General features: G+C 48.9%; 1 protein-coding gene across 1 annotated transcript in view; it reads right to left on the reverse strand.

Annotated features, from left to right (window-relative positions):
• Positions 1-26,438, reverse strand: part of CAPN8 (calpain 8) — a 52,796-nt gene that overhangs the window by 22,151 nt on the left and 4,207 nt on the right. Inside the window, 7 exon segments of the mRNA XM_066360142.1 lie at positions 815-980; positions 2,056-2,130; positions 4,489-4,574; positions 6,089-6,172; positions 7,179-7,347; positions 8,627-8,760; positions 9,276-9,376. Of these exon segments, the coding sequence (XP_066216239.1) occupies positions 815-980; positions 2,056-2,130; positions 4,489-4,574; positions 6,089-6,172; positions 7,179-7,347; positions 8,627-8,760; positions 9,276-9,376 (815 nt within the window).

The following is a 26,438-nucleotide window of genomic DNA, read 5'->3' on the forward strand; positions in this document are numbered from 1 at the left end:
CGGGAAGGGGAAGGTGGAGAAGGTGGAGAAGGTGGATTTTGCCTTCCTTCATTCTCCTTAAAGATGGAGGGTTGATTTTTTTGGAGTTGCTTCCTGGGGTGCTGCCTCAGCAGATTCGACCTAGGAGGAGCCTATATATGAGTGTATTAGTGATCTCTTGTGAATGGGCAGGCTTCCCCTGTTTTTAGTAAGACGAGGGTTAGTGCAGAAGCAATGGTTTTGCACCAGACTAGCCCCACCAGGGATGGAGCTCCCGAGACTCCCATGAGAGTGGGAAGTGGCCACTCAAGGGCCCTGGGTGTGGCCATGCATGACCCACAAGGTCCAGCCCCTCCACCTCGGACTCAGGCGCTGCTGTGATGGGTGCAGCCCATTGAGACAGCACAGGAGGTACCCGTGTTTCCCTAGCATGCCATTAGCTGGCCTGTCCCAGAGCTCAGCGGGACAGGGACCTGCCACCTAGGTCAGGTGGGAATGGATGGAGGCCTCAGCGCCAGGTGCCACGACATGGTTAGTATTAAGAAGCACATCCTTGGAGGGTAGGGGGCGGGTGGGTGAAGCAGGGCCAGTTTGGACACACAGAAGCTGGAGAAGCTGGAGAATGGTATCACTTGAGATCAGGCCTCAGGGGAGGGGCTGCAGAGGCACTGCCCATTTTTTCTGCCCTGGCCTCCAAGCCCCAGGGGACAGTGGGCCTCCAAGTGGTTCCAAAAGCCAGAGAACAGAGTGCACAGGCACTGCCCAAAGGTGAACCTCTAAGGACACCCGGCTCATGAGGGTAAGTCAGAGGAGGCGGGCCCAGGCAGCCCCTCACCTCACCTGGGTAACTCTGGCAGCCACTGGCAGTGGAGCCCCGTGTCCAGCAGCCATTGAACAAGACCAGGTTCCATTTGTGTACCTCCTCACTGCTCAGGGAATCCGGGGACAGGTTGCAGATCTCCAGCCGAGAGAACTGCCTCAAGAAATCCGAAAAAGACATCCTGGGGCAGAGGGATGGGGTGGGGGGGGGCTCTCGGTTATGAGAGCTGGGCTGGGAAGGTGACAGAAGGCATCCCTACTGGGCACAATAAAAGGCCATGGGCTGGTGCTCCACTTTGCTACAACCCACGTGTACAAAGACATAGGAGCCACCGTATTTCCCCATGTATAAGACGCTCCCATGTATAAGATGCACCTTAATTTTGGGGCCTGAAATTTGAAAAAAAAAAAAATAAATGTATTACCTAAAGTTATTGAACTCAACTTTTACTCATCATAAAATTCATACAACTCCTCATCACTGTCAGAACTCCCTTCCATTAGCTTGTCCTCATCTGTGTCTGATGACGAGTTACTGTCTTCAACGAGTGCAAAAACAAGCGTGAAAAAGCCAGAAATCCAAATAAAATAATCTACAATCACTGTATAAGACGCACCCAGTTTTTAGACCCCAAATTTTTCAGAAAAGGGTGAGTCTTATACATGGGGAAATATGGTATTGTCTAACTTTCTCACTGTTGATAGCTTCTCTGCTTACCAGAGAGCCCTTCAAACTGGCTAAACAGCACAGCAAAGAGAAGAAACCATAAACTAGAAGAGACCCCAGGAGGTAATCTGAACAAAGCTCCTGCCTCTAGGGTGAGTCTCATCTAAACCTAGAAGAGGTTTCATCCTATTTCATTCTGACCGATGTCCAGCAGAAAGATGTTCACTAAGCCACATCGTAGTCAAGGGATGTCCTTATTACCTTCCTTAGCCCACCCACAATGGAAGTTATCTCATTTAGATGGTAGGCTACATCCCGGATCAAAGACATAGAAGGACCACTCTTATTTCATTGTTAAGATACAGAAAGTGAAAAGGACAGATGGGAGCTAGCCTGTGTTCAGGGCCTGGATCTCATGATTCCCAGGCTTTGGACGTGTTGGCATAGAGGCAGAATCATACCAGGGTACAAGGGGGTGAGGAATGAAAGCCCCCCTGGCCAGGAGCCATGTCAGATTTCTGGAACACCCAGAGATACGCTGCCCTACCGAACAGGGGGATGAACCCACAGCTACGGGCCAGCTTGCTCACCAAAACTCTCCATCCTCGGCTCTCCTGTCCAGCTCTTCTTTCTGCCTGGGATCTATGTAATTCCACTCCAGTGCACTGGGGGGAAGAGGGAGTAAATAAATTTTAAAAAAATTTGTTCCTGAAGGGTTTGTTGCTACACAACCTGTTTGCTACAGCTGAACTTCCCCCAAAAGGCCAGAAATGGGGGGGGGGGGGAATCTTGGGGAAATGGCAGGACAGACCATGTAGGGGGAACACACAGTGTGAGGACAGGACACAGGCCAGGGACACGGACTCCGTGGTCATTAACAGGGTGACCCCACACATGTGGCAGGAATATCATGCCCTGGCTTTGCCCAAATTACACTCTCCAGGTGAGCTTCACATTTCTAACGAGACTCCCAGGCCCCTGATCACAGAAGTGGGGAAGTCCGAGAGAGGTGTGAGAACACCCGCCCCAGAATGGCATGCCCGCCCATATCAATTAACAAGCTGTCATTCTGGCTTATCTATAGGTCTGGGGGGAAGACATTGTGGGAGGCTCTGACCATCTCTGGGCACATGGCTCTGGTCCACTTCCTGAGCCCGCAAGAATGACAACCAGGTTTTATGGCAATTTCCCTAAGCAATGTCACCCTGTGAAGCCACCTGCTGATGGCCTTTCCGTGACAATACCCACAAACTTTGTTCAAATGCCATCTTCAGCTACCTGACCTTTACAGAGTTAGAGGTTTCTGAAATATGTATGCATTGCCTAAATGATGGAGCAATATCAAGACCCCATTGCTATGAAAAATCTCTTTCCCGAATGCTTTTGGCAAAATGTGAACACCTCCCTTTCCTTCATAAAAGCAGGGGTACACCCAAGCGCAGCCTCTGGGAGTCCCGAGCAGCCAGGCAGGAGAGCTAGGGCCTCTTTAATTCATCGAAACATGAATTGGATCAGATCCAAGTCTCAGAAGGTGCTTGCTATACACAAAGATTTGGGGACAATTTGCAGAATTCTAGATCGGATTTAAGTCTCCCTCTAATCTTAACTAGACATTGGGCTGAACCTAGAGATGTTACTTTAGTGACACAGCACCCTCCACCCCCAACAGCCAATGCATACATACCCCAGGCCAGCCATCACCTCCCACCCTTGGACCTGTCCCAGCCTGTTCAGGGGGGGCCTTTTACTTAGTTTGGCTTACTATATTTTTTGCTCCATAAGACTCACTTTTTTTCTCCCAAAAGTGGATGGGAAATTGCCCATGTGTCTTACAGAGCAAAAAATACGGTATTTTATTAAATATTTTAATATTTGGTTCAGAATATTTTTTTTCTTATTTTCCTCCTTAAAATCCTAGGTGTGTCTTATGGTCAGGTGCATCTTATGGAGCAAAAAATATGATATATTAAACAGCTGTTGGTTTGAGTAGCCAAAGTTCAAGGTCTCAATTTCATTCGGTCATGACACTTTGGGGGCAGTTGGTGGAACTGGAGTCTGGGGTTTTGCTCAATCTTAGGCAATATAGTAAGAAATATTTAATACAGGAGGTGATCCTGGGCCTTCTAGACACATGTTTCTTCATTGACACCAACCTGAGGGGAAGTATTACAGTTCTGGGCAGTAACAATGTGTGATAAAATATAATCAAGTTCCCTTCAGAAGCCCGAGCTGTATCATAGTTTGAAGGACAGCATGTGGGGTATGCACAGGCATAAGGATACATTAGGAGGGGGGAATTATTATGACTATTCCCATTTCTGATGGCTCTTCATCAATGACATTGACGAATTCTATTTCCTTTCCCAGTGACTACCTGCCACGCCCCCTCCCTCCCACCAGCAGTGGTAACTAGAAGGAAACCAGGGGAGGTCTTGGTGTCCAGTCACCATCTCATACTGACTTCTTCACCCCAGCAGAGAGGCCTGCTCAGGCAGAGCCTCTGGTCATTAAAGACTTTGCTGGACAAGATCAACACCTGCCCCATCAGGAGCTCCCGGAGAGTGCATGCCACCCCATTCATCGCAGTCCGCTGCAGCCAGCTGGCTCCCAGGATAGAGTTCCACTTTCTAAGTGTCATTTCCTGTTGGCACCGAGGGGTTCAGCCTTTGTCAAAGTGACCAGAGTTTGTGAAGTGGGAAGAACCCAATTATAACTGATCGATTTCACCTCTGGATCACCATGGTGTGGCAGGCAGAAAACAGACAGCCCGCAGCGTGCAGCCAAGTCCAACGGAGTTGCCGAACTTGCAAATGCCGAGCGGGGACCAGGAATCAAAGACTCCGGCCACGTGGGTTTTGTTCCCAGCTTGAAGCCATTTACTACCCTTTTCGGAACAGGCTGTGTAATTGGAGGACAGTGAGCACTACCACGCTCACTACACCATCCTTGTCATTGTGACCGAGTGTTTGCATGATGCCTTCCCGCCAGGGGGCAAGGGCTGGGGGAGAGAGGACAGCACCTACTTGTCACTCCAGGCTCCTGTCCACTCCACCTCGCCCCACGGATTCCTGAGTCTGATCAGCTTCTCTGGATGGCCACAGAAATCCACCTGTGAGGTATACACACACACACACACACACACACACACACGCACACACACAATGGCACTCGTGGCCCCTGGCTGCCCTGCATTCATGTCTGCACCTCAGGCTGCCATTTTGTTTTTCAAATGTCCCCCAACTGCCACACTTTGATTTGCTTTTAACATGTGTTCTCAAGCCTTGGCCAGCTGCTCCATTCCTCACAATTCGGTTGAGCAAACTGACAAAATCAAGTTCATGTCTGCTTCAACTTGGGTGTAGAGTTTACAGTTGACTCGGTCCTTAATGCATGAGACATAATGATAATCTCTGCCTTTCCAATAAATACCGATAACACAGCGGTTAGCAGGTATGGAGCACAGACTATGGACTAAGCATGGGGCTAAGCAGTTCAGATGCATTATTCCCTCATTTGAACCTCACGACAATCCTGGGAGCTGGGTCTGTTACTACCTTCATTTTACAGCTCAGAAGTGTGAGACTCGGAGAGGTTAAGTCATCTACAGTTACCCAGCTACTAAGAGGGAAACGGAGCACAGGCACCGAGACCCTCTATCTCCAAAGCCCATACTCATAAATTCACACATACTCCCTCCCCTGTGACTATTGACTGAACGGTCACTATGAGCCCCACACAAATTTGAGTTGTGGGCTCTTCAGTGTCTTACTTACCTTTATTGTCTTTTTCATGCCCTAGCTCAGTGTTTACACCTATTCATACTTGGGAATTGACTTGATTAAAGAACATCTTCATGAAACACAGACACGTGTATTGAACATCCATGCCGTTTTAACAAATACCAAGAGCTGAGACGCCCCCTCATTTCCCCTTTTGCCTTGGCCATTGGGAAACCCAAAGCAAAGTTCATTTGTGTTGCTGCAGTTTTCAAGCCTAGATTTTAGCCTGAATTGTCTGGCGTCTTTTTCTTTAGTTATAAGGTCTTACTGTGTCTAGTTTTCCATTGTAAGCCCCATCAAATCCTTCTGGGGTATAGGCAGAATACAGTAAGTAAAAATAATAAAAAGTACAGCCCACCCGCTCCCCTTGGGTTGGAAAGTGAGGGACACCTGTATTTATTCCCATTACTATACCCCATCCTGACAGTCAGAGCAGGTATCACTGCCTTTTTCCTCTTTGGGAACCTGTGGATTTCCACTGCTTGACCTCCACAAACACACTTCTTGGCATGAGTGTAGAATCTAATTGACAATTTCTCCAACCTTCCTCTATAGCCTTCTGCCTCTTTCTGGCCACATCTCAGAGGAGAGCCTGCATTTAGTGAGAACCCATCTAGCTGTAGCTCAAACAGGTCACACTCCCCATCATGAGTGGGTACAAATCAGTATGAGGCAGAAATGACTGCGCATGTGTAGTGTCAGGGGCTCTGTGAAGCCAGAGAGAGGCCTCAGCCAGGCAGCAAAACTCTTGGTGGTAATCCCCTTTCTTTTTCTCTCCTGGGTGCCCTGGACTTAGGGTCATATCGTGACTTATTACCCTCACGTTCCCCCAGCCCAATAGTACCTCCTCAACTCCGGTGACGGAGTACGCATGACTCTTAACCAGCTTCTGGCTGGTGATGGCTTCTGTTTCGGCTGCACTGGAGACCTGGGTTGAGAAGAAAGTCCACTCAGGGTGGCTGCCCCTGACCTTGTTGGGACTGGTCCTACAAGGCTTTCCAAAGACATGCTACACAACCATGGGGGCCTCAGTGTGGGGCTGGGGGTGCAGGTGCAACCATGGACCTCAAGTAGATGGAGCCTCTCCATTCGACCCCTCTTTAATCAGGCCTATAGTTCCAGGCAGGGTGCTGTGTGACTGCCACACCTAGAATATGATTGCTGGCCTTTAAAATGTCACGGGAAACTGGGAAGTCATTTATTCTCCAAGAGTGACCTCATGCTGCCTGAAGACTAATTATCCGTGATGACTGCCCCAGACAAATGCTGGTTCTCTACTGTTTTCACTGACCGAGCTTTCCAATCATCCTTCCTGGTTCACAGCCTCCCTCCCCCAATGCCCATGTCACTCTTCCACCAAAACCACACATGTCCTGCTGGATTTTCATAGATGCGCCATTCACAGGTCTGAGGGCACCAGGTATGGGCAGGAGAAAGGGAAATAGCAGGTGATAACAGACCACAGGGTTGATGGTCTCCATGCTACCTCGGCACTCCCTACAGCCAACCCCCCCCCCAGGTAGGGTGTGGCCCCTGGCTTCAGAACCTCTTGCTTTTTCAAAGTCCATCAAGTATTGTCAGTCATCACATTTGTTTTCTAAAATCCCAAAATTACTTTGCAAAAAGTCACAGCAAAGGTAAGGGCTAGGATGCAGGGACCAGGGCTATACTCCTAGGACAATTCCTGCAGAACCAAAGGGGCTCTACTGCTTAGGAGAAACTGGAGGTCCTACCATGAGACCAGCCCCAGTTCCCGCCCACTTATTAGGTCTTAACTGGTTCCTATATGCTGGGGGCCAATATGTCACTGGACTTTCGCATTACATCCCAGGCTCTGCTCTGACCCTACACCTTCCTGGGCTCCCCGCCCCCCTGCCCACTCCCTCTCCTACCCCATGTGGGGAAGGGAACAGAGAGAAGCTGTCCTGGCTCACATCAATGGAGCATGAGAGCAGAGAGACTGCGCGAAGAGCCTTCCGGATGGTCTGATACAGGTTGGTTGGTGGCTTCTTCAGGTCAAAATACTCAGAGATGTCACCCGTGAAATCCTCAAACCCCTCCATGGTGGACCCTCCAGCAAGAGCCTCATAAGATCCATTGAGCCTGTTGAAAAAGAAAACAGGCACTGTCCACAGACATTAGCAACCTCGTGGGTTGGGGACAGGGACAATGCTAGGACATGGGGTGGTCTGGAAGGTGTAAGAGGAGCCTTTGCAGATGTTGCTGTGCACGGGAAGGTGCTCAGGCCACAGCTTCGGTGGCCAACTCAGTACTTTGCCAGGAACAAATCTCAGATCACCTTCTACCAGGCCCCCACTTCTAGTATAACCTTTCTAGTGCTGACCCTAGCTCCATGGGTTTCTGAAGGTTGGGGGCCATGAATAGGGATGAGGATCCTTTCTCAAGCCTGAGAGGCACCCTGTGGGACCTGCTATAGGAATAGGATGGGAAAGGAACTGGAGTTACAGAAAAGGGTGCCAGGAAATGAAACTAGTTAAAGGCTTTGAACCCTGAATGCCAATGAGAAGCAGAATGGCTCTTAAACAAAGGGTCAGTAGACTCTGTTGAGTTTAGTATCTAAGTATTTCTTCTTCTTCTTCTTCTTCTTCTTCTTCTTCTTCTTCTTCTTCTTCTTCTTCTTCTTCTCCTCCTCCTCCTCCTCCTCCTCCTCCTCCTCCTTCTCCTCCTCCTCCTTCTCCTCCTCCTCCTCTTCTTATTCTTCTTTCTCCTCCTCCTCCTCTTGTCTCCTCCTCCTCTTCCCCTTTTTCTTCTTCCCCTTCTTCTTCTTCTTCTTCTTCTTCTTCTTCTTCTTCTTCTCCTTCTCCTTCTCCTTCTCCTTCTCCTTCTCCTTCTTCTTCTTCTTCTTCTTCTTCTTCTTCTTCTTCTTCTTCATCTTCTTCCTCTCCTTCTCTTTCTCCTTCTCCTTCTCCTCCTCCTCCTCCCTCTTCCTCTCTCTCTTCCCCTCCTTCTCCCCCTCCCCTTCCCCCTCTTTCTCCCCCCTTCTCCTCCTCTGCTGCTTCTTCTTTTTCTTCTTCTTCTCCTTCTCCTTCTCCTTCTTCTTCTCCCTCTTCTTTATCATTCGCTTAAAAATCACATGGACCTAAGAAATGCCCTTGGGATTTCAAAGAAGAGAAAACTAAGGAACCAAGTAGGTAAATGGCTTGACCCCATTCACACATTCATGTGGGACAGAGCTGAGCTTTTAAACTCCTAGCTCCAATTTTTGTTTGCCTTGGTTACTGGGTTACTGAGGGATACAGCACATGGGGGTCCAGGTACTGGGAAAGACTTGGGCATGATAAACTGAGTTTGAAGGGTGAGGGGTCAGGTGAGATCCTCCAGGAAGACTGTGGGATCTCCTAGTGCCTCAGTACCCACTCACTTGGCATAGGCTTTCTCCAAGAGAGCGCTCCAGAACTCGCTGCCTTCTTTGGAGTGCAGGAAGAGCAGTTCCCCGTCCTTGGTGGGCAGCCAGTCATCCACCACCACCTCCACCCACTCGCCGTACTGCCAGAACTGCCATGGGAAAGCACAGAGAATAGGTTGATGGGTGGAGAGAGCCTCTTTGGGGTACCCCAGAAGGAGCCTCTGTGGTGATCCATGTGCAAGCCTTGGACCTTTAGTGAGTCCTAAGCTCCTTAAGAGCAGGGTTTCTGTCTTACTCATTCATGCATACAGGAGGTGCTGAAGAAGTCAGGAAACATCGAATCCAGGGTCTGAGTTTGTGGGGAAGAAAATTCACCCAGCATCAGGCAGTGGTGACACCATGTGACTTGCACCCACATCTCTTGACACTCACTCCAAAGTACTTTCCTCAAGTACACAGGGGAGACAGCAGGGGGTGGATGTGTAGGTGATTGGATGGGTGCTTAAGACAGTGGTCCTCAAATTCAGGTGTGCATCAGAGCCACCTGGATGAACTGTTAAATCACAGGCTCGGAGTTCCAACCCCATAGCTCTGATGCAGTAGATCTGGGTGGGACCTGACTGTATGGAAAGTAGGGTCAAGGGCCATGAACATCACATAATACCTGAAAATGAAAGATCCCTGCGTAGTTACTGGGCACCACCCGGTAAAGCAACTCTTCATTCAAGGTGAGGGAAGCGATGGCCGCCAGAAGCCAGCAGTCACCTGCACCGGGTCAAGGGGCACACACTGGTCAGGCCAGGCCTTTAGGGCCCCTGATTTCCTTGACCCTCACACCACTCCCTTCTCAGTCAGATAGTGAGGCTCTCTCTTCCTCCCGAGTCTCAAGGTCACAGGCAGCGTCTGCTCCTGCTGCCTCCCTGGAAGCCGTGTCCTCGGATGGAGATTTCTCTGCTCCTCCCTCTTGTGTCCTGAATGCTGACCATTTCACATCTCCAAAGCACTCAACCAGTAGGAAAAAATGGAAAGAAAAAAAAAAATAAGTCTTTTTGGCTCCTTATTAGCTACTCAGATAAAACATTTGGTTGAGGGAACATTGAATCCATTTGCCAGCGCGGGATGTGTGGGTGTGAACGTGTGTGTGTTCCTTGCCTGTATGATAGAAGATGACAGAAAGCTGGCTCTCCGTGCTCGTTTATAAGTCTGCCCTTTGTGTTTCAGAGCTCGCCATGACAGCTGCCATGCCTCACTGCCCATCACAGCCTTGAGATATCAATTAGCATCACATCATCATAAATTGAGGCAGAAGAAATAAAAAGTCGAGAGGTTACAAATCTGAGGATTGAATAACGGTCACTCAAAGATCCAAGTAAATGCAGAAGAAAACAGAAAAGCCCTTTCTGTGCACGGTGGGACCTCCCCGACCTGTGCCGCCGAGCAGGGTTTCCTCGGAAGGCGTCATGCCCTTCCCGGGGCTGACATGCAAGGATGCCCCTTTCCTGCCTTCCTACCCTGGATGCATCCATCACCCTGGAATGGATGTCGACTTTCCTCCCTCCATGTAAGTGCTTGTCCTACACCGACTCTGAGATCTCATTGTCCTTATGTGGGCTTCTCACTGTGTGAGAGTGTTTCCTCTTACTGGCCCAATAGTGGCCTCTTTCTAGTTGCTCTGCCGAGTTCTGCCTCTGGGCTTGGGGTTTGATGAACAAGTTTCTTTCACTCATTCTATCCAAATGCTTCCAAGATCCTAACTGTGTGTCTCAGCTGTCTCTTTTTCCAGATTAAAAAACAAACAAACCCAAAACCTGAATCATTCAACATATCTTCAGATGGAAGCCCCTTCCACCTCTTAGAGACCCTCTGAGGACCTCATCTAGCCCCATATTTTTCTTTAACACAATGGCCTAAGTTGTGCACAGAGTCTGGGTTGTGAACCCTCGGGTTGCCTGAGAAATCAGGAAGGAAACTGAGTCCCAGAAACCCACCTCTAAGGATCTGTCATCTGCTCAGAACAACTCTATGAGCAGATCATCTCGGAAAGCCCTCTGCTCTATCTGCCCTTCTATCAGCAAAGAGATTCATGATTTGGTCACAAATTAATTCCTTTCCCCAACCAAGCTCATATTCATTCATTCATTCATTCTCTTTCTCTCCCCTCCTTTCTCTCTCTAAAAATCAATAAATAAAAAACTTAAGAAAAAACTAAAATAAATAAGCAAATGACCCAATGAGTCAACGAACCATATTTTGTTCCTGTGCACACCTCCAACAGCACCTGACACATTTGCACCTGAATCTCGCTGCTGGTGGAGCCCAGCCAGGACATACAAGAACCAGAGAGAGTCCATCTTCACCACCATTGGGGGCCTTTGCCTGCCAAGCTCTGGGCGGAGGGAGATAACAAGGGAAGACAATGACAGGCCCAGGCCTCTGGGGAATGAATGGGGCCACTGCTCTGTCACGCTCTCTGAGGCCTGTGGCCTCCCCCCCCCCCCCGAGATAAAAGCAGCCACATGGCCCTCATGACTGGGCACAGCCTGCCTCTCATCTAATACAGACATTCTTGCTGCCAGTGCAAGCTGCTTCCAATGGCTAGCCCGCCTAGAACACTCCTTATACATTATAATTCAAGGCACGCCAACAAAAAGTCTCTCAGCTGCTGATAGCAAATGGGGCGGCCCAGCTGCAGGAGATTTTCATTTTCTCTTCATCTGCCTCAGCCCTGGCTTTCCAGCGCCCACCTGGCTCTCACAGTGAGCACAGAGCTCCCAGGACCTGCAGCGGGCACGCACACTCCTGGATTCCTGCCAGCGACTATATGAGGTGCGAATGGTTTGTTATGACAAATGTGCTTTTTCTAAGGAGCACGTCCAAATGAGTGTGTTCCCCTTCAAAGAGTCCTCTTGAGAGCATCAACATTTATTCTGTTGCTTAAAATATTCCAGGAGCTTGTTTTGGGGACCTGCCTTGAAGCCTGTGGCACATGGCTTGGGTTCTTCTCATTGGAGGACAGAGCTTTGATCTTTGAGCATAGTTTTAATTTTCAAAAGCAGCCAAGAGGCTTTTGGAGCCAAGTTGTGTGGTAAATAAGGTGGACAAAAATGCTGGGAAATAATCTTGATGGACAAGTCCCTCCCCGCAGTCACCTCCAACATGGACTGGTCACGGGTTGGGGATTTGGCCAATCAGGGAGTGGTCTCCTGGGTCACTGACTTCACGGGAAATTGGGAAATCACCTGAGCTTTGTTCGTCCTACTCCTTATTTAGGTTACATGTGTAATGGGTTTAATATGTACTAAAATAATAAAATTACATACATTTTTATTCTACTCAAGCAATGATCCCCTAGAACTTGTACCCATTGCATCAGTCAGCTCAGGGCTTCCAGAAAACCAGAGATGCACCCCAACCATAACAATGAAGTCATTGCTCTGCTCTGTCAGGGAAAGTTTTAAGTCAACCAAGACATAATAATTCTGAGTCAGGCTTTGCCATAAAAAAAATCTCCACATTCAAAACATTTCCTATCTATATTACAATCAAAGCTTGGAGGTCTGAACCCCTAGTGTTATCAGAGGCCTCAGGTAGCAAGAACTCAGGCTGTCACTTAAGGGAATTTCCCATACACCAAGGGAGAAAGTGGAGTTGCTCTGGGCTATGGAGAGAAGGGAAAGAAAGAGAATATGCCAGACATTGGAACCCCTTCCCCACCTTGAGGGTGAACAATGGCCAGAGCAGAAACAATAGTTTTCAACTCTAAGAGGAAGCCAAAGCAGAGAGGACTCCTCTTATGCTTCCCAGTGGGGACTCGGAGCAGAATAAAAATGGCGGCATTGAGCACTTAGGCAGAGGGGTGAGGGAAGATGGCAAAGAGTGCCCCCCCAGTGTTCCCTTGGCCATCAGATGGTGACCTGGGGTGGGGGGTGGGAGGGCAAGGAGAAAAGGCACGTCTTCCCACTGCAGAGGCTGTGGTCACTGTGGGGGTCAGGGACAGGATGGAGGGTGTGATGTGTCCGTGAACACTGAGGTGGACCTCAGTCAGCTAGAAAAGGGCCCCTGGGCCCTGGCTGGTTGGCTCAGTGGTAGAGCGTTGGCCTGGCGTGCAGAAGTCCCAGGTTCGATTCCCGGCCGGGGCACACAGGAGAAGCGCCCATCTGCTTCTCCACCCCTCCCCCTCTCCTTCCTCTCTGTCTCTCTCTTCCCCTCCCGCAGCCGAGGCTCCACTGGAGCAAAGATGACCTGGGTGCTGGGGATGGCTCCTCGGCCTCTGCTCCAGGCGCTAGAGTGGCTCTGGTCGCAACAGAGCGACCCCCCCCCCCCCGAGGGGCAGAGCATCGCCCCCTGGTGGGCAGAGCGTCGCCCCCTGGTGGGCGTGCAGGGTGGATCCCGGTCAGGGGCATGCGGGAGTCTGTCTGACTGTCTCTCCCCATTTCCGGCTTCAGAAAAATACAGAAAAAAAAAAAAAAGAAAAGAAGGGCCCCTGGACCCTGACAGTACCAGAACAGACCACACAATCCTCCAGTCCCATCTCCAGGAGACCAGCCAGGACCTAGAGGACAGCTCTGCTCACCCAAGGACCCTCCTCCCATATCCCAGAGGCCATATGCCCTTCCTTGTATCCCCAAGGCACTATCTTGGGGAGGTCAGAAGGGGGCCTTTAAGAAGCAAGAGCCCATCAAATGGAGTGACTGAATGAGGGACATTTACCCAAAAGAGACGAGAGCCTGAAACAGGCAGAGGCAGAAATACCCTTAATTGGCTAGTTGACTGAGCAGTTTTGGGGAATAAAGAATGCTTTGTGGATGGCACTGCTGAATGTAACGTAAAGATCTTGACCCTGCTAATATAAAGCTGTTTTGTAAAAGTCTGTCTCCAATGTCTGATGCAGGACGTCTGAGCAGGCGTCCTTCACCTGCACTCCAGTGTAAGGCTGCTCCCGGGACTTCATGCCCAGGTGCGATTTCAGCTCTGCACATTTGTGCGAAGCCGTCACCACACCAGCCTCCCTCTCTCCTTCCCTTCAGCGAATGGGTGAACATGCCTTTCCAGCCCTCAGCTTACAAGTCCTCCTTTTTGAGATATTAAAACCCCCATGCACCTTCGCAGCTACTTTTGCTTTGCTGACGACTCCCATCTCTCTGGCGAGACAACGCTCACTGGAGGTAGGCGGTGGGCCCCAGACTCCCCACAGAACCCCGCATGAAATGCTCACTTAAGAAATAATGTTGGGCCCTGGCCGGTTGGCTCAGCGGTAGAGCGTCGGCCTAGCGTGCAGAGGACCCGGGTTCGATTCCCGGCCAGGGCACACAGGAGAAGCGCCCATTTGCTTCTCCACCCCTCCGCCGCGCTTTCCCTCTCTGTCTCTCTCTTCCCCTCCCGCAGCCGAGGCTCCATTGGAGCAAAGATGGCCCGGGCGCTGGGGATGGCTCTATGGCCTCTGCCCCAGGCGCTAGAGTGGCTCTGGTCGCAACATGGCGACGCCCAGGATGGGCAGAGCATCGCCCCCTGGTGGGCAGAGAGTCGCCCCTGGTGGGCGTGCCGGGTGGATCCCGGTCGGGCGCATGCGGGAGTCTGTCTGACTGTCTCTCCCTGTTTCCAGCTTCAGAAAAATGAAAGAAATAATGTTGGTAGGAAATTGTCAGGAGTGATTTGAAAATCCATGCCGTGGAGAAGTTCTGCACCTGTGGGGGAAGCCTGCACAGAATTAAGAGAGTGGCGAGCCCCGGAGGACAGGGGTGCCTATCGGCTCTCTAGAAAACCCCTCAGGTTCCTTGTGGCCTCCACAGACAAAGGACAAGAGGCCACCAGCGTGATGCCAGCAGGAGACACAGCAGAAGGCCAGGGGAGGAACCAGGGACCGCACCTGAGTGGACACAGCCAGCACGCACGCAAGGACACAGCTACCCAGTCCTCCAGCACCATCGTGGAAAGGAAAAGAGATGGGAAGTCTCTGGAACAGGCGTCCCCAAACTACGGCCCGCGGGCCGCATGTGGCCCCCTGAGGCCATTTATCCAGCCCCCCGCCGCACTCCCGGAAGGGGCACCTCTTTCATTGGTGGTCAGTGAGAGGAGCACTGTATGTGGCGGCCCTCCAACGGTCTGAGGGACAGTGAACTTGCCCCCTGGGTAAAAAGTTTGGGGACCTCTGCATAACAGGTTACCAAAAAGGACTGAGTGATGTCTAAAAGGACTGTTTCAGAACCCTCCGCAGGGTTCTGCATGGCTTCAAACCTGCAGGTGTACTCTAGGTTGATATACCTTGCCGATCTGGAAGTGGCCCACAATAAATCCTTCTAATCCTAAAGTAAATTAATCCAGTGGTTTCTGGGCAGGGTGAATTCTTACAAAATGGAGAGGAGAGGGGAAAAATGCATTCTAGGCTCAACTCTTCACCCTCCACGAGATGCCCTGAGGTCACATTAGCCACATCCTCACTTACATACAACACAAGAGAGTGACTTCCTGTGTTTGAGTCTTTTAGGCTTTGCACCAGGTAAAGCAGGTATTTAATCACCACTTCCCTGATGAGCAAAGCTGAGGCCCTGAGCAGTTAAGTGACCTCCTACGGTCAGACAGGCAGGACTAGTGTCAGAGCCAGGACTAGTCAGATCAGAAGGTTGGCATCTTTTTCATAAGCTCCAGAGCCACTCAGACGGAAGCCAAAACAAACAGAATTATTACCATTTGAAATACAAGCCCTAGACCCCCGGGGCAAGAGGAACCAGAAATTTCAGAACCTTCTCTCCTCCCCTCAAACCACACATGGCTTCTCATTAACCCCTCCTCATCCTCACTGTCCATTGGCCTTCACCTCCCACCCCACCCCCTTGTTAACATCTGGCTCACCCTTGGACCTACCTCGTAAAATAAGCATCTACTTATGTTGCAATAATGTAAAATCGTTCCTACTTCTTGGAGTTGTTATGAAGATAAAAAATGAGACAATATGTGGAAAGTGCTTAGCCGAGTGCATGCCACACAGAAAGCTTTCAATAAACCTCCTCATTATTAGCTCTTATTGCTCAACACAAATTAACCAAAAACACAGGGGATCCCAAAGTGAATCAGCAAACATCTATTGAGTGTCTACTACTCTGTGGGAAAACTAAAATGGAAATCACGCTAAGAACTTGCTGGTACATTTCCCTCTATATTTGGTCTATGAAGTAGGACATGCCCCCACCTGCCATTCCCCACCCCCAACCCCGTTTTCTCTCTCTTACATCAGCCTGGGAGTCATTTTAATTCCTTTCCCCTCACTCTACTCACTTTCAGTTACTTCCCAAATGCTGTCTTGGTTTTACTCTTAAATAGCTCCCAAATCCATCCCCTCCACTCCAACACCCCTGTCATTGCCTTCTCCCCCTCCCCCACTGACTATAAGGGACCCTCTTCCCCCAAATATTCATTATCCAACAGCCCTAATTAGGAGGCCGCAGAAAGAAACAAACTCGCCATGATGTGAAACTGTTCACACATTTGCACTTGAACATCCTTCCCGCTTCACACCAGTAAGGGCCCCTTCCCATCATGGCCATGCCCATGCAAAAACGATGCAAGGTGACACTGAACATGGGGCTAACTTCGCAAGGTTTCGTGAAGCTGATGAAAGTGACGTTGCAGACCTGCCCAAGGAGACACATGGCAGAATGACAGCAATCACAGCCAAGGACAAAGAAACTGGCCCGACTCACGGCAGGATTGGCAATGGTTTGAGCAGCCAAGTATGGGAAGAGGACCTTGAGGAAAAGTAATGAAATCTGAATATCTTCATGATTCTGCTTCGAAAGTCAAGCGAGAATTGGGAGATGTTGCATGCTTCTGTCCTGTAACCTTTTCAGGAAAAGCATGCCCCTCAAAAAAGTCAACCATCGGTCCATTTCTTATTCAAGACTTATTCTTCTTGCTCCCCACCCATTTCTCTCTCTCTCTCTCTCTCTCTCTCTCTATTCTCTCTAAAATAAATAAACAAAATCCTTTTTTAAGAAAGCTGCAACTATCACATAAGTATTATGACATCATAATTTTTTGGTTTCATTTTTCAGAGACTTGCACTAACCAAACATTTTTAGAAACTGTTTGCTGAACAACTTGGGTCTCTGTTTTGCTTCTAGCGGCCCTCTTCCAACACCAGTTGTCTTCAGAGAAGGAGGATTTCTGTGTTGTGATTGTCTGAGGCCTGGTGTTTCCGTTCCTCCCCATCCTCACCCTCCACCCCAGCAGCAAGTTGGGCTGAACATGGCCCTGCTGACACACCTTCCATGTTTCCACATTGCCTTTAGCTGTAAAGCCCAAAATTCCTCACTCAGCATCAAGGCCCCCATGACCCCTTCCCACCCCTCTGCGCTCCAGCCCTGACACTTCCTTGCACGCCCCCTCCCCAGGGCCCTGCTCTTTCTTGCTGAAGAACCTTTGTTCAATTCTTTCTGCTGCCTCAAGCCTTCCCCCTACCATCTTTACCAGGAGAGGAAAGACAGGACCGGTTTGTTCAAAGCTGTCCCTGAACCTACCACGTGATCCCCACCTCCTGCGGTATTTGAAAATTCAGACTCTGACACAGCTCGCTGGAATCTCTCTCATGTTGTGGTTGCCATAGAGCAAGCTACCATTGTTGTAGAAGCAATACCCCAGACCCTATCAATCCCTGGCGTGGCAGAGGTTCCGAAACTCTCAGCAGGGGATGGCGTATTGGGGTCAGTTAGGAAAAGTGTTACCAATACAGTTTCAAAGATTAGCCCCAAATCTTACCGGTATTTTCTAAGCAATGGTGATGTGACTCCTTACAGCAACTATAATTTTTTTTTTTGCAACTATAATTTTTATATCCTCAAAATTACTTATTTTCAGCTGTACTACATATAATAAAGCACACTAAATAATCCACTTTGGTGGTCCCCCACAGACCGGCTCACATCTCCACTTTCTGGTTCCCATGATTACGCAGAAGCTGCCCACAGACCTGACAGCAGTGAGGGGGCAGCTGGATGCCGGGGCACTTGAACACATCGCAGCATTTGGCTGAGGACAGTTCTTAAGAGATCACCTTTTGAATCAGGGGCCGCCTTGCTTTTCCCTCTAAGTTATTAATGAGGAGAAAAATGAGGGAGGAGACAGAAAACTCTTCACAGCTGACGGAACTGATTCCAATGACTTCCAAGTCTCTTCCAGGTTCTCAGGAAGGCCCCAGTCCACATCTGGTCGAACTTCTGCCACTTTGAAGGAATAAGGCTCAATGGCATGAAACTGCTCTAGACTTCCTACTATATTCCCCTTGGCTTTAAAACAGACATGTTTGGTTTTTTTAAAAAACTGATGTCTGTGTGTGTGTGTCTGTTTGTGTGTGTGTGTGTGTGTGTGTGAGAGAGAGAGAGAGAGAGAGAGAGAGAGAGAGAGATTTATGCACTCATTGGTTGATTCCTGTACATGCCCTGACTGGGGATCAAACCTGCAATTTTGGCATATTGGGATGGCATTCTAACCAACTGAGCTACCCAGCCAGGGCTAGAAGAGACCTTTAATGCTATGGAGAAGGGAAATTTTCTTAGTAGATTTTAAAAAATGGAATTGATTCACCGAGAGAATAAATATCAGTAAGAAAATATATTTGGGGCTCATGTAAAAACATCTGAGAGCCAGTTTCAAAAAAGGGGTGTACTGACTGAGTCTAATTCTAATGCCCTCTGGATGCAAAAATGAGACAAAATGCTGGAAGCCAGGTCTAATGGAGAAAGGAATAAAAAGTTGAGTGCTAAGACCTGTTGTTCACTCTGGCCAAGGCTCAAATCCACATGGTGAGAGACATAGTGGTCCTTCTCTGTTTGTGATGGGGCAGGTTACACAGGATGTTGGCAAACACCCCCTCCAAGAATGACTGAAAATGGTCTGGCACTCCCGAATCACAGCTGGGGCTCCTGAGGCTTCCCAAGGTACACGAGGATCCTTAGAGGACATCCAATATGAAACACACGATGATGGAGGCTCTCCCTGGCAAGAGGAGGGTGGGTTCTCAGCCTCAAACAAGAGACAAGGGACATGGACGCAGATGTAAAATGCACGGGAACCCCACAGAGGGCGGCAGACTGAGAACAAGGTGTTTTTAGGCTGGGGAAACACCCTCCATATAGCACCTAAGAGCAGAAAGATGCAAAAGGAGACAGGAAGGGAGAAAAACTCAGGGAGAGGGGCCCTGGCCAGGTCGGTGGGCAAGTAACCACAGAGAAAACAATTTCAGCCAGCAGCCAGTGCAGGCATGGCTGGGGCTTAGCGACAAAAAGCAAATCAAAACAAAAACACACGCCCTGGCCGGTTGGCTCAGCGGTAGAGCATCGGCCTAGCGTGCGGAAGACCCGGGTTCGATTCCCGGCCAGGGCACACAGGAGAAGCGCCCATTTGCTTCTCCACCCCTCCGCCGCGCTTTCCTCTCTGTCTCTCTCTTCCCCTCCCGCAGCCAAGGCTCCATTGGAGCAAAGATGGCCCGGGCGCTGGGGATGGCTCTGTGGCCTCTGCCTCAGGCGCTAGAGTGGCTCTGGTCGCAACATGGCGACGCCCCGGAGGGGCAGAGTATCGCCCCCTGGTGGGCAGAGCGTCGCCCCATGGTGGGCGTGCCGGGTGGATCCCAGTCGGGCGCATGCGGGAGTCTGTCTGACTGTCTCTCCCCGTTTCCAGCTTCAGAAAAATGAAAAAGAAAAAAAAAAAACAAAAACAAAAACAAAAACACATAATTTCTCCAAAGACCAAAGTAGGGACACCCCACAGTAGTTCAATGCAGATCAGAAGGGTAAGACAGCCAAATAGAGTACAAACTGTCCAAAGGGTCAGTGTCATAACTCAGGCACTGCAGGGCCATGGTGTAGACTGAGGGGGGCAACCCTGGGCACCCCGAGCCCAGGCGATTAGGGGCAGCTCCTCAGTCACTGGTCTGGAAGGTGATGGAGAAACACTGTTTTTCTGAAGAAGCTCAAGTCTCCTTTCTCCTACAGAGCAGGAGGTTGGGGAGCCCAGGGAGCCGAAGATCAGGACCAAAGTTAAGGCAAGGATGCCGGCTGCAGGGATCAGGGGCTGGGTCACAAAGCCCAGGAACAAAGCCAGCACTGCACAGCCATCCTGTGGGACCTCCCAGTGAGGCACAAGAAGACTCTCAGAGCAGGAGGTGGGAAGGAAAACCATGTGCAAAGTGGAGAGGGTCCCACCCCAAGGAGCAGGGCGGGAGGAGGGGAATGAGTAGCCTCATGCAAGTCCCTAACCCAGCAATTTTCAACCTTTTTCACTGCATGGCACATACAAACTACTAAAATTCTGCAGCGCACCAAAAGCTATATTTTTTGCCAATCTGACAAAAAAAATTAGTGTAATTTTGATTCATTCACACCAGATAGCTATTGTTCTGTTGGATGTTGTCATTTTTTTATTTGACAATCTAAGGGGAAAGAGGTCAGTGTCCCTGACTAAATAGTCCGGTACAGCATGTTTTAAAAATTCTTGTGACACACCAATTTTAAAGCACTGCTCTAACCCAAAAAGAAAGTCCAGCTGTTATTTTACAAGGTGACTGTGGGGTTAGAGCGACACTGGGGAACAGACCGTTTCTATTTCTATTGGCTGGCGAGGGATTGCAAGGACAGTGGAGAAGGTCAGAGGGAGGTGACAGGAACTGACAGAGCCAAGAGAAAGTATCTGAAAGAAAGTGGCGTCTGAGAAAGGCTGATAAAATGGCCTGAACCGGTGCAACCAGGACCTTGCTTGTTTCCATTCTTCAAAGCAGTGCAGCCTCTTAGCACAGAGGAGGCTTCTGTCCTGGATCCAGTGAGCTGGTGACGTGTGTCTGCTTCCAAGAGGACCAGGCTCCCATGAGAGGAGGAGATGCAGAGGAGGAGAAGGAAGGAGCTGTGCTTCTATTCCTTGGGTGGTGGGGACTGCAGGGTTACATCACAGCCTTGGGGACTGGGACGTTACATCAACACCACCGTCGGCAGGTGGCCCCTGGTCTCCTTTAGTTGTGCCCTTTAATTAGCCACGTGTGCTGGACTGAATGTGCTGGCTGAGGTGAGGGCAGCGGTGTGCCCTAATCAGTCAGAGAGGGTTGGGGTAGCCCAAGACTCAGCCTGTCCTTGGTGGAGAAGTCAGCCCCGGGGCCCGCGGTGATACCTGCAAGGTGGGAACCTAAGCAGTGGGCAGGCCCTGAGCTATTAGGCATGGAGTCAGTCCCTAATGGCAGGGAATCTTGTTGGGTCATGGAATATGTTAGAATAACTGTCCTCTAGCCCTGGTCGGATAGCTCAGTTAGTTAGAGCATCATCCTGAAGTGCAGAGGTTACCAGTTTGAGCCCCAGTCAGGGCACATATGGAACAAATCAATGTTTCTCTCTCTTCCCACCACCACCACCTTCCTTTCTTAATAATAATAAACATAATAAACATAATAAAATGTTTATTAAACATAATAAAAATGACTGTCCTCTAAAAACGTAGGACAGAAGTATTTCAGCAAGCGCCCCTCTGAGTAGGAATCAGTCACACTCAGAGACTTGGCCTCCAGACCCAAACCTCAGGCTGCTCAGCCTGAGTAGGGCTCAGAGAGCACTCCCTGGCTTGGCACTACTTACCACCTCCGTATAAGGTTATAACCTCAAGGACAAGGGTTAGTCTCCCTGGGGACTCGGGGGCTGACCTGTACTTTAAGCATTTGTCATTGAAAGTAAGCAACAGTCAGGACACCTCTGAGTAAGTAAAATTGGAGAGTGCTGGCAAAATTTCCTTTCCACATGCACACACAAAACATCACCCTGGCAACAGGGACCTAACATTCCTGTTATGCAGGGTTCTTAATTTTTCCTGGGTGTGGACCCTTTGGCAGTGTGGTGATCTCAGAATAATGTTTCTAAATGCATAAAATAAAATACAGGGCTATAAAAATTATATTGAAAAATTATATTGAAACAGTTATCAAAATACATCTTGAAAAATATAGTAAGATTTTTGCTCCTTTATTAATGTTCTATATAAAAGATTTAGAGTAGAGCCTCATAAATAATATAATTATGAGGTAACAATGAGTAGAAGTGATATTTTGAGATATTTGCAACAACTATAATGTGATAAAAAAAATAATTTGTCATTTCTATTACTGTGCTTTGTTACCTGCATCATGCCAAAGAAAATAAGTTAGTGAGGGGTAGTATTACTAAAGATGTAAAAGTAGAATTTTTTCAAGCTCTTCTTGAAACAATGCTCATAACTCTCTGGCTCAAATTCATACTAAAGTGTAAATGGTTGCCTTGGACTTTTTCCTCATAGTAGACAAGACAGTGGTGATAGTGGGATCGAACATAAGGGCACCGAACACTTAGGATCAAGATAGAAGAAAAATATATGCCACAAAGAAGAGGAACCCTCACAAGTAGGATAAGACCCTGTTAGCAAAAGCAAGCTTGCTGCACGTTACATATGATTGGGTAGCAAGGAACTGTCATCTGCTGTTTTTCTGCTTCCTGGAGGTCTGACTCTGCTTTCCAGAATCAAACAGTGGGTCTGGCCCTTCAAGTTCACTGAAGCTTCCCCTGACTGCTCATTAAAAGTAATTCCTCAGTCCTAGTTCATTGATTTATTTCACACCAGCCCTTGAAGGAGGCTACAGACCAAAAGCTTCCCAAAGAGTGCTTTGAAAGATGCCAACACTAGTACCAGATGCTGAGAGCCATGTGCACCGTCCCCTGTTCCAGGAGGGCGGGCCTCTCAGAGGGGGCTGCGCTGACTCAGAGGAAAATCAATACCAGGGATGCATCAGGGAAGTCACCTGAATTTAAGGCATCGTCGCTTGTTCTTTGTCTGTCGAGACATGTGAAATAGACAAACATTCCCTTTTCAAAACAGGAGTACAGAATATAAAACTCTGTTCAGTAAAGGCAACAAAGATGAGAAAGACATCAAGTCTGCAGAAGTGAAGAGAAAGATCAGGTCAAGACAGAACAAAAGGTGAAAGAGAGAGAAGCACCCAGGAGCACAGAGCCCGCGGAGATAACAAGACAGAGAGGGGAAATGGATGGGGAAGGCAGACACAGAGAGAGAAACCCCAATACCCACCAAACCCTTCAAAGGAAAGCTTATCTCGCTACTAATCCCACTCAGCATGGAAAATAAACCATAAACCACTGCTAGATTAAAATTTTGGATAAACATTGTAGCATTTGTTATTCAGAAACCCCTCCCATTGCTGTCTAGATTCTGGAAGTCTCTGTCCCTCGTTTGTTACAGAAGGAAACCTGCTCCCTGTTTCTGCAAGCAGCAAGTGTCGAAACTCATTTTTCAGAGACCAAGGTCTTCCATGGTTGTAGAGTAGCATCCATTAGGCCCATTTATAACTAAAGCAGTGTCCAATCCACACGCATTTTTACAACCGTCGGGATAACGAATACCTGCCTCAGTGTTGCTCTGCAGGTGGGCAGACAGCACAGGTGTGACTTACTGTGTGGGATGTACGAAGCCAGAAATGTGTATTTCATGCACAGGACAGAGTCAGTGTCACTGGCCATCGAAGTCTCAAGAAGTCTGGGAACATGCATGAGCCAACGTGCAAGGGAGAGACAGAATGTGCTGGAAGGAGCAGCAAAGGGACCAGCAAGGTCTCCGCAGTGTCCTAAGTGGTGTGCCAACCATACACACTCTGGAAACGGGCACCCACAGGTGCATCCTACAGGGAGTTGCACACTTACATGTGCTGTGGCCCTGAGATTTCTTCCCACTTCAGTGGGACACTGTATGTATGGCCCTTGCTAGACCTGGTGAATGTGGGTTTTACCAAGAAGACAGAGTGTGGAACATCTAGAGCTGCAAGGTACATTCCCCCTCAATGTGCCAAGGTGAAGAGAGCCACAAGGAGGACTTTGGTTTGTGGACCATTTCATCAAAAGATGCCCATTCAGCCCTGGCCGGTTGGCTCAGCGGTAGAGCATCGGCCTGGCGTGCGGAGGACCCGGGTTCGATTCCCGGCCAGGGCACATAGGAGAAGCGCCCATTTGCTTCTCCAACCCCCACCCCACCCCACCTTCCTCTCTGTCTCTCTCTTCCCCTCCCGCAGCCAAGGCTCCATTGGAGCAAAGATGGCCCGGGCGCTGGGGATGGCTCCTTGGCCTCTGCCCCAGGCGCTAGAGTGGCTCTGGTCGCGGCTCAGCGACACCCCGGAGGGGCAGAGCATCGCCCCCTGGTGGGCAGAGCGGCGCCCCTGGTGGGCGTGCCGGGTGGATCCCGGTCGGGCGCATGCGGGAGTCTGTCTGACTGTCTCTCCCCGTTTCCAGCTTCAGAAAAATACAAAAACAAAACAAAACAAAACAAAAAAAAAAGATGCCCATTCAGTGACCTGGATAGTGGCCAAACCACACTGCCCTCCTGAATAGACTGACCAACCCAACAAAAAGCTATATTCTACAGTAAGAATTATTGGGTCAATTGAATCTTTAGCAGTAGGGCCCTCTCTGTCTTTATTTTCCTATAATTATGTCTCCAGCTTCTGGACACTATGTCAGCACAAACTCTGGTAGGAGCCAAGAGGCTAACACTTTCAGGATGAAGGCCTGGCTTTGTGGAAACAGTAAGGAGGAAGAGTGAGCACCCACTATGACTGCCTCAGCCACACTTCGGACCTGCTGACGTCCCATAGGAGAGAGAGAGAAGGACATTCTCTGTGACATTTTTTGTAATTGAGAAAATAACCTGTGTCCATCAGTAGGAAATAGGATAAATCAACTGTGGTCCAACACACACATTGAAATACAGGGCTCTCTGTGGTTAGAAAAGAATGAAGCTCTTCAGCAATCGATAAGGGAAAATCACCAAGATATTTTCTTAAATGAAATAATAGTAAATAATGGCAAGGTGCCACACAGTGTTTATAGCATGCTGCCCTCAATGCAAGAAAGGGGTAAAAGTTAGAATATGTGTTCAGATCGGCTTGACTTTGCATAAAGGAAGATTAAAACAATCTTTTTAAGTTGTTGCAGGTCAGTGAGCAATGGAGTGGATTTTCACTGTGAACTTTCCGTTCATTTGATTTTTAAACGGTGTGCATTCAGCACAAGAATAAAATATAGTAACATAAAACTATAAAAATGCATCATTTTCATATTTACATAGAGCAACTGTTAAAAATATTTTTACCCCAGACTAGACCCCACTGCCCTGCGTTGTACTCTGAAAAGCCAACAAAGCATTTAACAAACATTTGTTCACATCACGCCCTGGTTCCACAAGTACTACATGACACTGCCTTGTTCTTGGGTGAGGAATTTCTCCCACAATCATGCCACCACCCACCATGATTCAGGGCCAGCTCCGGCTCAGAGCTCACGGCCACACAGGTTGTTGTGACCCGGCCACGGCTCGCTCCCTGGTGCAAGGAGGCACCCACTTCCTACTTGTTCATACTCCTTCTGATCAGCAGGCCCTGAGGGCCAATCCCAAGAGCCTGGCCCCTTCCAGAAGTCGAACTGAACAGCCCCTTTAGCTCTATTCATGGACTACCACCACCTCAGAATACAACATATGATCAGTGATATTGTGACAACCAGGTATGGTGCCGGGTGGGTACTAGACTTACCGCTTTGTAAGTTACATGAATGTCTAACCACTATGCTGTACACTTAAAACTAATATCATGTTGAATGTCAAACAATTTTTTAAAATAATAGATAAATTTTAAAAGAGGTTACAATGATGCTGATTTAAAAAAAAAAAAAAAAAAAAAAAAAACAAGAAGAAACCACCTCCGCATCTCGGCTGACCCAGGGTGGGTGGCCCCCATAGCGAGGCCCCATGGACTTGGGTGGGAGTCAGACTCCGCGGGTTGTAATTGAGAAAACTGAGCACAGGTTCCCTTCCTGCGCTCCCAGCCACTGCCTCTGTCTGTCAGCAGCCCTCACTCACCATGGTAACGCTCAGGCCTCTATTTGGAAACCCTCTTTTCTTCTGGCTTAAAACTGTTCACAGGAAGACCTATCCAAGCGATCAGTTAAAAGGCACTTATTAAATACCTTTTCCAAAGTAACAACGTTGCTAACAAGGAGCTGCTAAAAATGGAGACGGGAAGTCATGCTTCCCGGAGACACTTGTGAAATTTGGTTGGACATTTAGCAGGAAGTCAGAGGCACCCTGCACTCATGGGGACAGGAAACGGCAGGTCGCTCCCCTCTGTGAGCCCCACTGCTGAGGCTGTGGTCTCAGGGACTAGCACACATGTTGGTGTGTGGCACCCTGAGTCATTCTCACTGCTCTGTACTCACCCTCCATGAGCTCTGGCTAAGGGGATATTTGCTGTTCTCACTAAAGGAGAGAACATGGGAGGCACTTAAAATAAGTGCCCAGTGATTTTCAAAATCATAAAGGTTTCCAGCAGGTTGAAAACAGATTTCTGCTGGCTAGAACAAAGAGAGAAATAGGGGGAGCAGGGGAAACCTTCTGAAAGATAAAAGCTGTCGGGTCTGTGTGGATGCTGAGATTTTGTTTGTTTTACTGATTTTTACCAAGTAGTATTTGTCTCCTCATTGCATCCAGGAGGTCCCTATTTTGCAGCTGACACTGGATGGTGGTTTGGAAGCCCAGTGAATTCAATTCTGAGCCATGCTGTCCCCTAAAATGTCAGTATTGTCCAACTCAACTTTGAGGTCCTGGAATAAGGAGGGCTTAGTACCAAGAACATTAATCTGCTACCATGGAGAACCTGGGTCTCTGACCCCTGAGGCTGCAACTTACAAAACAAAACAAATAGCCTGACCTGTGGTGGCGCAGTGGATAAAGCATCCACCTGGAAACACTGAGGATGCCGGTTCAAAACCCT

The sequence above is a fragment of the Saccopteryx leptura genome, chromosome 1 (assembly GCF_036850995.1).
Source record: "Saccopteryx leptura isolate mSacLep1 chromosome 1, mSacLep1_pri_phased_curated, whole genome shotgun sequence".
Lineage (NCBI taxonomy): Eukaryota > Metazoa > Chordata > Mammalia > Chiroptera > Emballonuridae > Saccopteryx > Saccopteryx leptura.